Consider the following 12,504-nt stretch of genomic DNA (forward strand, 5'->3'; position numbering starts at 1 on the left):
CGTGACAGACAACAATCCTCTTGCCCACCTAGAAAATGCCAAACTAGGGGCAATGGAACAGCGCTGGATGGCAAGGCTCTCTAGATTCCAATACAAAATTAAATACAGAGCGGGGACGGAGAATCAGAATGCTGACAGCCTTTCCAGAGTGACATCATCCTCGCCAGTGGGGGACCGGGATGAAGAGTTGGAGGGAGATGAACTGCCCGACTTTGCCCGGCTAGCTAAACAAATAGAAGATAGCCGCCAGTATGCTGTAGGTGGAATCGAAGCCGTAGTGGGGTCCCCCCTGTCCCAACAAGAATGGGCCAAGCTTCAAGATCGAGACCCTGAACACATCTTACTGAAACAGTATGTGAAGACACAAGAGAAACCACCCTCCGAAGTAAGAGCTCGACTATCAACCAGAGCCTCTGCCCTACTTGCCCAATGGGATCGGCTGATCGTGAAGGATGGAGTCTTGTATCGCAGGGTCCTTTTATCCCATATGCTGGAAGAATGTTTGCAGATTGTCGTCCCAGTGCAGCTAGCCCATGAGATGGTGGCTGAAGCCCACAGAAGGAATGGCCACTTCGGCATAGACAAGACCCTCCGGTGGACCCAGCAATTCATTTTTTGCCCAGGACTCCGTAAGCTGGTTGAAAACGTCTGCCTAAGCTGTCGTACATGTGAACTCCACAAGTCTACTGAGCAGCGTGCACCCGTCCAGACCATTAGCACATCCAGGCCCCTCGAGTTGTTCATGGTGGACTATCTGTTGATCGGAACGGCGAATAGTGGCTACCAGTACTGTCTGGTGATGGTGGACCACTTCACGAAATTCGCCGTCGCTGTTGCTACCAAAGATCAGACTGCCGAATCAGCTGCACAGGCCATCTGTCAACACTTCGTTCGGGTCTACGGGTGTCCGGAGCGGCTGCACTCTGATCAGGGGGCGTGTTTCGAAGGGCGAGTCATTGAAGAACTTCAGCAGATGTATGGAATCAAGAAGTCCAGGACCACCCCGTATCATCCACAAGGGAATGGCGCCTGTGAACGTTTCAACCGGACCCTCTTACAACTGATCCGAACCTTAGCAGAAGACAAAAAGCCCGACTGGCCTCGATTCCTCCCAGAACTGCTGTGGGCCTATAACAATCAAGTCCATTCTGTCACCGGATACATGCCTTACACCCTCCTTTTTGGCCGCCCAGGCAAAGGCATCCATGAGCTACACCTGTCTAACCCTGATGAAGACACCTGTGGTACCTATCCTTCCTGGCTACAAGCACACCGTCAAAGGATGGAAACTGTCTACCGGCTGGTGGAACAGCAGATCCAGGACCAGGTCCACGCTGATCCACTTCCAGTACAAGAAGACCTACTGAGTGTGGGTCAACTGGTCCTAGTTCGTATAAAGAAACCACAAGGAAAACTCCGGCCCAAGTGGGAGATCGAAGTCTATCGAATAATTGGACACCCATACCCTGGTGGCCCCGTCTACCAAGTACAAGGCGAAGACAGCGGCAGCCTCCACACCCTGCACCGTAACATGTTGCGCCTCTGTCGTTCTCAGCCTGACTCCCCTCCTATAATGCCTAGAGAGACGGATGTCACTAATACTGTGGGAGACACCGATACCGGGGATGTAGAGGTGGAAGACATCCCTACCCCTGCTCGCCTGACTGACGCGTCTGAACCCCTTACCTCCTTGACTGACTTACCGACTGGGGCGGAGAGTGGAGTGACTGATCGGGGAGAGAGACTAGCACCCGTTAGGCGGACAGCGAGGACCACCGCAGGAGTGCCCCCGGGACAGTCCTACAGAGACCAATATGTGTGGACCTTTTCACAGCCGGGTCCTACAACCTCCACAGCCATCGCCGCCCTGGAGTCAGTCGTTGACAGGGACTGCCAACCTTCAAGTGGGGGGGGGCGTGTAATGAGCTGGCCGGCTGTGACTGTTCTGTTATCATTGACATAGAATCTGTGACAGACACTGCCCCCGTGTGGCCAGAAGTTATACCTATGCCGAATGTGATTACAGAGAAACAAACTGTATTGGCTAAACTCCCCCCTGTTATGTCATGTGACCAGGAAGGAGACGGAGAGGAAGAAGAGCCCGGGAAACCAGTCGGTACAGAGAGAAGTCTGTGTGTGCTGGTGTCCTCCTGCTGAGGCGATATAGAGGATTGCCTGGATAACCCCTCTCTCTTGGAAGCTGACATCCAGATTGTTCCCAGCTCCCACACTGCGGAGCACTCAGCGGTGACATCTTCACAGATCCTGGAGCCCATGAACTGTAAGCGGGTCCTCTGTTGAGAGGCCGAACACCCCACCTTTACCTGCTGAACCACAAGGATTACAGTCTGGACCTGAGAGACAGAGTTTTGTTTACTCCCTGTTGTTTTCTCCTCGGCTGGAGCGTCTCCCTGCAGCGTTGACAGACAGGCCTGCGACGTGGGAAGATAACCTCCTGGAGCAAAGGAACTGGTAACGTGTGGATAGGGACAGTGAGGGAAAGTTTGTTATTACACGTTATTTCTGCGAATAGGCATATTTTGTACTGTCTATTATTGTGTTCCGCTGTGTTAATGAAAATGTTTAACAGTAAAGATACGTTTGTTAAGATGGAATCTGGGTGTGGAAGTTTTGCTGGGCCAGATCATGGATATGCATGGGCGGCCTTGCCCTCGCCCACTTCACACATATCAGGTATTGTCGTACTCAAGACAAATTCTGTAACATATCTTGTGGTCTATTTTCTCTTAGTATCCCTTTCGAAAATTGAAAGCTTGAGGCCAAAGTAACATTTTAGTGGAAAAGATGGTAATTTTCCAACCAAATATTATGCATTTCTGTGAATAGCTTGAGGGTTAGAAATTTTCTCTGCGCAGCTCTGTATATATCTGAAGTCCTCAAAGCATGTAATTTCCAAAATGGGGTCACTTGTGGGTTTTTTTTCCACTGTTTAGGCACATTAGGGGCTCTGCAAACACGTCATTGCGTCCGCTATCTACTTCAGCCATTTTTGTGTTCCAAATGTCAATTGGTGCTCCTTCCCTTCCAAGCCCTGCCGTGCACCCAAACAGTAGTTTTCCCTCACATATGGGGTAACGGCGTACTCAGGAGAAATTGAACAACAAATATTGAGATCCATTTTCTCCTGCTACCTTTGTGAAAATAAAACATTTTGGGCTAAAGTAAAATTTTTGTGATTAAAAGTAAAATGTTAATTTTTTCCTCCCACATCGCATTAATTCCTGTGAAGCATTGGAAAGGTTAATACACTTCTTGAACGTGGTTTTGAGGACTTTGAGGGGTGCAGTTTTTAGAATGGTGTCACTTTTTGGGTATTACCTGACACTTCAAATGTGATGTGGTCTTTAAACCCTTTACCCCCAAGGGGGGCCAATTTTTACAATTCTGACCACTGTCCCTTTATGAGGTTATAACTCTGGAACACTTCAACGGTGATTCTGACATTGTTTTCTCGTGACATATTGTACTTCATGATAGTGGTAAAAAAATGTTGATATTACCTGCGTTTATTTGTGAAAAAAAATGGAAATTTGGTGAAAATTTAGAAAATTTCGCAATTTTCCAACTTTGAATTTTTATGCAATTAAATCACAGAGATATGTCACACAAAATACCTAATAAGTAACATTTCCCACATGTCTACTTTACATCAGCACAATTTTAGAACATTTTTTTTTTGTTAGGGAGTTATAAGGGTTAAAAGTTGACCAGCAATTACTCATTTTTACAACACCATTTTTTTAGGGACCACATCTCATTTGAAGTCATTTTGAGGGGTCTATATGATCGAAAATAACCAAGTGTGACACCATTCTAAAAACTGCACCCCTCAAGGTGCTTAAAACCACATTCAAGAAGTTTATTAACCCTTCAGGCGTTTCACAGGAATCTTTGGAATGTTTAAATAAAAATGAACATTTAACTTTTTTTCACAAAAAATTTACTTCAGCTCCAATTTGTTTTATTTTACCAAGGGTAACAGGAGAAAATGGACCCCAAAAGTTGTTGTACAATTTGTCCTGAGTACGCCGATACCCCATATGTGGGGGTAAACCACTGTTTGGGCGCATGGCAGAGCTCGGAAGCGAAGGAGTGCCATTTGACTTTTCAATGCAAAATTGACAGGAATTGAGATGGCACGCCATGTTGCGTTTGGAAAGCCACTGATGTGCCTAAACATTGAAACCCCCCACAAGTGACACCATTTTGGAAAGTACACCCCCTTAGGAACTTATCTAGATGTGTGGTGAGCACTTTGACCCATTAAGTGATTTACAGAAGTTTATAATGCAGAGCCGTAAAAATAAAAAATCATATTTTTTCACAAAAATGATCTTTTCACCCCCAATTTTTTATTTTCCCAAGAGTAAGAGAAGAAATTGGACCCCAAAAGTTGTTGTACATATTGTCCTGAGCACGCCGATACCCCATATGTGGGGGTAAACCACTGTTTGGGCGCATGGGAGAGCTCGGAAGGGAGGGAGCGCCGTTTGACTTTTCAATGCAAAATTGACAGGAATTGAGATGGGACGCCATGTTGCGTTTGGAGAGCCCCTGATGTGCCTAAACATTGAAACCCCCCACATGTGACACCATTTTGGAAAGTAGACCCCCTCAGGAACTCATCTAGATGTGTTGTGAGAGCTTTGAACCCCCAAGTGTTTCACTACAGTTTATAACGCAGAGCCGTGAAAATAAAAATTATTTTTTTTTTTCACAAAAATTATTTTTTTGCCCCCAGTTTTGTATTTTTCCAAGGGTAACAGTTGAAATTGGACCTCAAAAGTTGTTGTCCAATTTGTCCTGAGTACGCTGATACCCCATATGTGGGGCGGAACCACCGTTTGAGCGCATGGCAGAACTCAGAAGGGAAGGAGCGTCATTTGGAATGCAGACTTAGATGGATTGGTCTGCAGGTGTCACATTGCGTTTGCAGAGACCTTAATGTACCTAAACAGTAGAAACCCCCCACAAGCGACACCATATTGGAAACTAGACCCCCCAAGGAACTTATCTAGATGTGTTGTGAGAACTTTGAACCCCCAAGTGTTTCACTACAGTTTATAACGCAGAGCCGTGAAAATAAAATCTTTTTTTTTTCCACAACAAATATTTTTTAGCCCCCAGTTTTCTATTTTCCCAAGGGTAACAGGAGAAATTGGACCCCAAAAGTTGTTGTCCAATGTGTCCTGAGTACGCTGATACCCCATATGTTGGGGTAAACCCCTGTTTGGGCGCACGGGAGAGCTCGGAAGGGAAGGAGCACTGTTTTACTTTTTCAACGCAGAATTGGCTGGAATTGAGATCAGACGCCATGTCATGTTTGGAGAGCCCCTGATGTGCCTAAACAGTGGAAACCCCCCCAATTATAACTATATATAATTATATCCCTAACCCTAATCCCAACGGTAACCCTAACCACACCCCTAACCCCGACACACCCCTAACCCTAATCCCATCCCTAATCCCAACCGTAAATGTAATCCAAACCCTAACCCTAACTTTAGCCCCAACCCTAACTGTAGCCTTAACCCTAGCCCCAACCCTAACCCTAGCCCTAACCCTTGCCCTAACCCTAACCCTAGCCCTTGCCCTCACCCTAACCCTAGCCCTAACCCTAATGGGAAAATGGAAATAAAAACATTTTTTTAATATTTTAATTTTTCGCTAACTAAGGGGGTGATGAAGGGGGGTTTGATTTACTTTTATAGCAGTTTTTTTAGCGGATTTTTATGATTGGCAGCCGTCACACACTGAAAGACGCTTTTTATTGCAAAAAATATTTTTGCGTTACCACATTTTGAGAGCTATAATTTTTCCACATTTTGGTCCACAGAGTCTTGTGAGGTCTTGTTTTTTGCGGGACGAGTTGACGTTTTTATTGGTGACATTTTCAGACACGTGACATTTTTTGATTGCTTTTATTCTGATTTTTGTGAGGCAGAATGACCAAAAAACAGCTATTCATGAATTTCTTTTGGGGGAGGCGTTTATACCATTCTGCGTTTGGTAAAATGGATAAAGCAGTATTATTCTTCGGGTCAGTACGATTACAGCGATACCTCATTTATATCATTTTTTCATGTTTTCGCGCTTTTATACTATAAAAACTATTTTATAGAAAAAATAATTATTTTTGCATCGCTTTATTCTGAGGACTATAACTTTTTTATTTTTTCTTTGATGACGCTGTATGGCGGCTCGTTTTTTGCGGGACAAGATGACGTTTTCAGCGGTACCATGGTTATTTATATCCGTTTTTTTATCGCGTGTTATTCCACTTTTTGTTTGGCGGTATGATAATAAAGCGTTTTTTGCCTCGTTTTTTTTTTTTTTTTACGGTGTTCACTGAAGGGGTTAACTAGTGGGACACTTTTATAGGTCGGGTCGTTACGGACGCGGCGATACTAAATATGTGTACTTTTATTGTTTTTTTTATTTAGATAAAGAAATGTATTTATAGGAACAATATATATATATATATTTTTATTTTTTTTGGGGGGGGGGGATTTTTTTTAATTTTTTTTTACACATGTGAATATTTTTTTTTTACACTATAACATTGCCCCAGGGGGGACATCATGTTATAGTGTAAGATCGCCGATCTGACACTTTGCTGTGCACTGTGTCAGATCGGCGATCTGACGTGCATAGCTCCTGGAGGCTTTCCGGCGCCTGCTCTGAGCAGGCGCTGTGAAGCCACCTCCCTGCAGGACCCGGATGCTGCGGCCATTTTGGATCCGGGCCTGCTGCAGCGAGGAGGGGGTAAGAGACCCTTGGAGCAACGTGATCATATCGCGTTGCTTCAGGGGTCTCAGGGAAGCACGCAGGGAGCCCCCTCCCTGCGTGATGTTTCCCTATACCGCCGGAATACTGTGATCATGTTTGATCGCAGTGTGCCGGGGGTTAATGTGCCGGGGCGGTCCGTGACCCCTCCTGGCACATAGTGCCGGATGTCAGCTGCGATAGTCAGCTGACACCTGGCCGCGATCGGCCACGCTCCCCCCGTGAGCGCGGCCAATCGCATATGACGTACTATCCCGTCGGTGGTCATACGGGCCCACCCCACCTCGATGGGATAGTACATCTAATGTCATAAAGGGGTTAAAAAAATGGTTTTGTAAATTTTGTTGGAAAAATTAGAAATTGCAGATCAACCTTTAACTCCTCTAATTAAAAAAATATGTTTCAAAAATTGTGGTGATGTAAAGTAGACATGTGGGAAAATTTATGTATTAACTACTTTGTGTGCTGCAACTCTCTGGTTTAAGAGCATAAAAATGAAAAGTTTGAGAATTGCGAAATTTTTAAAATTGTTGCCAAATTTACAATATTTTTATAAATAAATGCAAGCTGCATCGAACAAATATTACTACTATCATGTAGAACAAAATGTCACAAGAAAACATTCTCAGAATCAGTGGGATCCGTTGAAGTGTTCCAGAGTTATTACCTCATAAAGTGACACTTGTCAGAATTGAGAGATTTTGGCCTGATCAGAAGGGTGAAAACAGGCTTCGGTGTGAAGGGGTTAATAGCCTGTTTGGACAATGCCAACCACACTTTCATATGCATATAATGATTCGTAATAGATCATTCTATGCATATAGAATATCACCGTTCTCGGCAGCACATGCTCTGAAGAATATTTTTTAACCAAACCAAAAAATCATTTCACCCGATGAACAAGAATTTTGTTAGTTTATCGGGTGATTAACAGCCTGTTTAGACTGGCCGATAATTAGGAAATGAGGATTCATTGGAACATTCGTCCCTGACAATAAGCCGGTGTAAATACGCCCTTTGTCTAAATATTTTTATGTTGTTGCCCTGGCCCTTTGTTAAAATACCTGCAGCTATCTCAGAGCAGCTAGAGAGAATAATTACTGCTTATTATACAGGGCGGCCCAAAAACAGGTGTGCACACCTCAACAGGAAAATTAGCTGTTTTTTCTTTACAAACTTTACTACTTGTATATTTTCATGGATCGTGCTTTTAAAAACACAGAAATACTGGATTATGCATCTTTATTTATCTTTAGTTCAGAATATGGGGTTTTATATAATATATATATATTTTTTTTACTTTTCTTTAATTTTTTTTCTTTTTTCTTTTAGTCCACATAAGAAACTTAAACTGGCTGACTTGCAGTATTGGAAATACGCGACAAATGATGGTCTCGTATGGACACTGAGGCTGGGCTGCACAGAAGAACCAATATTTCAGAGTGGGACCTACTCGCTGCCATGGCAGCCCATTGACACCCTGTGAACATGTTGTTGGGGTCCAATGGGCAACCTGTAGAAACACAGAGTACAGCAATACTGCGCTATTCACCTACAAAGCTGGCCGGCTGTATATACCAATACCAAGAGTTACTATAACATACTAGGGGTTTAATTTACACATTAAAAGTTTTTATTTGATTTTTCAAATATAAAATTTTGTGAAGAAAAGAAAATTGCTTCAAGTTGTTATTACAGCCTTAATGGGGTCACTAATTCCTATAAGAGCAATACCTGTCTGCAAAGTGTAGAGAAAAAAAGCATGTCTTGCATTCAGTTGCTGTATAAAATGTGAGGCTTTAATCAGAATCCATTGAAAATCTATCACAGACATAGGTTATGGCTCCTTATTCATAGCATATGTTTCATCCGTCTGCAAAGTGTGATATTTTTTACTCTGTCATTTCCAGACTACACAACTTAGAGGAAACAGCATATGGCACCAACATAAAATGTAATAAGGAAAGTTAGTCTACAAAACATTGTGAAATAATGACTACCAATAGATATACTGAATATAAAGATATAATGTATGTACACCTCTTCAAAACTGAAATTGCAACACCAAGAAGGTCGTAGAATTATGGAAATCACAGGATCGATGGACATTTTACTGATATGCAAATGATTAAAAAATAGAAACAAAAGTTTCAGAACATCTTGATTTATATAGTGTATAAGTACTAGGTGCAGAAATACAGGCACTTACATAACTTGCCATCAGAGCCACAGCAAATAGAAGACACCGGGAACAGTGACGAAGACTCACCAATGTACCTGGGGTAGGTAAGATCAGCGTTTTTGCTTTTTTAAATCAAACTGCGGCAGGGACAGAGCAGGGGTAAGCACAGCCCCTGAAACGAGCGTCATCGATGACGCTTCATTTCATGGAGGGGACAGGGGCTACGGCAGTTACTGCAGCCTCTGCCTCCTGATGATGCTTCATTTTAGTATACCAGCATGTACCGGGGATACTTAAAGGAATCATCATCAGACCGGATGTATAAAAAAAATACAATAGCTGTTAGACAATGTAGTTAGGGAATGAATTGTAGGGAACTTTTAAAGCATGTATCTTAGAAAATAGCTTTGATTATGGGAGCAAATAGATAGGGAGTTAGTATCAAAATTAGTTTGCTTTCGGACAACCCCTCTAATTGTTTCTCTCGCTGACCCAGTCTGCATTATATGCAGACTCTTTATAACAGAGTAATGAGCCCAGCAGCTTCTCCAGGGCTTAATATAAAAATCCATACTGGAGTGAATAGGAATGTCAGGCCCACTTGAACCCAATATTCATTTACGGTAGTTCTATAGTCCCAGAAAATTAAAAAAGTACCGATTAGATTAATAACTTAGTGAACTAAGCTCTCTGAACAAATCGAGCCTATCTGTCATTTTCCTCTTACCCTACTACACCTAGATGAGATGTAACTTCCCTCCACTACTGCTGCTGCTATGGGCTCATTTCTGCCATTACATATTTTAATACATTAAAGGCAAAAAAATATTAAAAATAATACATAAATAATAACACTTACGATATTTGTGCAGCATAATGCATTGGACTTCTGGCCTTCAAACTGCCATGCTCTTTAAAAGAAAAAAAGATATGAGATAAGAATAGTTAGAATAAGCAAAACAGAGAAATGAAAATAAAATTTATGAAAATTGTGCAAAAAACAGTCAGGTAGTTGCCAACTCGGTCACTTATTGTTGGACCACTATTGCTAGATTTCCCCATAGTGACAGTAAACATATTCACATTTACTTAGAAAAAAGTCGAAAAAAACGCCACAATAAGCTGACTTTATTGCTGTATGTGAATTGTATGGATTTTATGTTTGCTAGTTGTTATACTAGACGACAGCATGACAGAACAAGTAGATTATGAGATGGTTTCCTTTCCTTTATTAGGAAAAAATGTAACATTGATTCTCTAATTAATAATACATAACGGCTCTGGCCTGACATGCCTTCTTCTCTTTTTTTTGCCTCGAAGAGGTAAAGAGCCGTGAAGAATAATTTTGCTGTTATTTGATGCAACTTGATAAACATTATTTGGTTGTTTTATTTTGTTTTCAATCAAATTCTAAAATCTATGCTCCTTTATGATACAAAATGAATCAGCACATAGTCCACATTGCATTTTAATGATCAAGTACGTGAAATTACTTCCCCAGTTATAAATCCAGTTTTACAACAAGCTGAATTTGAAATTAGTCATTATATCAACCCAGCATAAAGGGCCTTTATATTTACAGCTAAATTCCTGTTTTACGTTACACATAAACAAAGTTTAAATTGGCCTTAAAATGTGAATGTCTTATAGATGGTGCTCTTATATCTCTCCTCACTTTTTAGTATCCACACATAATAAACTGTGACTTGAACTGAGGGAATTATAACTCATTCTACTCATTCTTCATTGCTGTTTACCAAAAGAAGTTTCTTACCAAAGTAAACTACGGTAATTGTTTTTTCTCAATCCATGTTTCGCAGACAAAGTGTTTTACAGATATTGTCTACATACAGTGGGGAAAATAAGTATTTAGTCAGCCACCAATTGTGCAAGTTCTTAAAAAGATGAGAAAGGCCTGTAATTGACATCATAGGTAGACCACAACTATGAAAGTCAAAATGAGAAAACAAATCCAGAAAATCACCTTGTCTGATTTGGCAAGATTTATTTTGCAAATTATGGTGGAAAATAAGTATTTGGTCATTAACAAAAGTTCATCTCAATATATTGTTATATATCCTTTGATGGCAATGAGAGAGGTCAAATGTTTTCTGTATGTCTTCACAAGGTTGGCACACACTGTTGGTTGCATGTTGGGCCATTCCTCCATGCAGATCTCCTCTAGAGCAGTGATGTTTTGGGCCTGTTGCTGGGCAACACAGACTTTTAACTCCCTCGCTGTCAAGGCCACTCCAGGACCTTCATATGCTTCTTATGAAGCCTCTCCTTCGTTGCCCTGGCGGTGTGCTTGGGATCATTATCATGCTGAAAGACCCATCCACGTTTCATCTTCAAAGCCCTTGCTGATGGAAGGAGGTTTGCACTCAAAATCTCACGATACATGGTGTTAGGGCTAGCGGAACGCACCAAGTAATAGAGAGATTGATACGAGGTGCGTTCGCAGCCCAGAGTCCACCGTGCAGATACCTGCTGCAAAGTAATGGCGGATGGACACTGAGCTCACACGTGGGTTAAACTTCACACCGTGTGAAATGAAATCGAGCTCTGTTGCCTCACAGAGTCACGCTGTACACAGAGAAATAATAACCTAACTAGGGTTGTGCTTGCTCTGGAACACTTCTGTGCTAGCCACACACTTGAAGGAACCAGATGCTAAGCCAAGTCTAATTGCCCCCACTGACGCTAGCAGCCTGCCTGAGTGTACAGCCCCAAAGCTAAACAGACTCACACCACATATAGACTGAGTGGTAGAGTATCCACTGGCAACAGCCAAACACAAATGATACTAGCGCATGGCCGTGCGGCCATGCAATTCTTTTATACCCATTCGCCCAGCCCCCACTTCCCCAGTCCCACTAACAGGAGCTCTGTGGAACGCTCGCTCTGTCTGCAATAAGCTTTCCTACATCCATGATCTCTTTGTTACTACCAAACTTTCCTTCCTCGCCATCACCGAAACCTGGCTCACCCCTTCCGACACAGCCTCCCCTGCTGCACTCTCTTACGGTGGCTTACACCTTTCTCACACCCCCCACTGCAGCAGCAAACATGGCGGAGGAGTTGGTTTTCTCCTGTCAGATAACTGCTCCTTCACCCCAATCCCACTTCCACCCTCTGTTACCCTCCCTTCCTTTGAGGTGCACTCTGTGCGCATCTACTCCCCCTCCAACCTCCAACTGGCTGTCATTTACCGCCCCCCAGGGCCAGCCACCACCTTCTTTGACCACTTCACCACCTGGCTACTTCATTTCCTTTCCGCGGACATCCCCACTATCATCTTGGGCGACTTCAACATCCCCATTGACACTTCCCTCTCAGCTGCCACTAAACTTCTATCTCTCACTTCCTCCTTCAGCCTCACTCAATGGTCTTCTGCAGCCACTCACAAAGATGGTCACACACTGGACCTCATCTTCACCCGCCTCTGCTCCCTATCTAACCTCTCTAACTCACCTCTTCCTCTCTCTGACCACAACCATCTCACATTCTCTTCC

General features: G+C 42.9%; 1 protein-coding gene across 2 annotated transcripts in view; it reads right to left on the minus strand.

Moving 5' to 3' along the window:
- The window catches only part of AFF3 (ALF transcription elongation factor 3), a 688,775-nt gene that overhangs the window by 251,583 nt on the left and 424,688 nt on the right, over positions 1–12,504 (minus strand). For both annotated transcript variants that reach the window (XM_077296548.1, XM_077296549.1), the window contains exon 5: positions 9,849–9,900. In XM_077296548.1, the coding sequence (XP_077152663.1) occupies positions 9,849–9,900 (52 nt within the window). The remainder of the gene's footprint in view (positions 1–9,848; positions 9,901–12,504) is intronic.

Source organism: Ranitomeya variabilis, chromosome 3 (genome assembly GCF_051348905.1).
Source record: "Ranitomeya variabilis isolate aRanVar5 chromosome 3, aRanVar5.hap1, whole genome shotgun sequence".
Lineage (NCBI taxonomy): Eukaryota > Metazoa > Chordata > Amphibia > Anura > Dendrobatidae > Ranitomeya > Ranitomeya variabilis.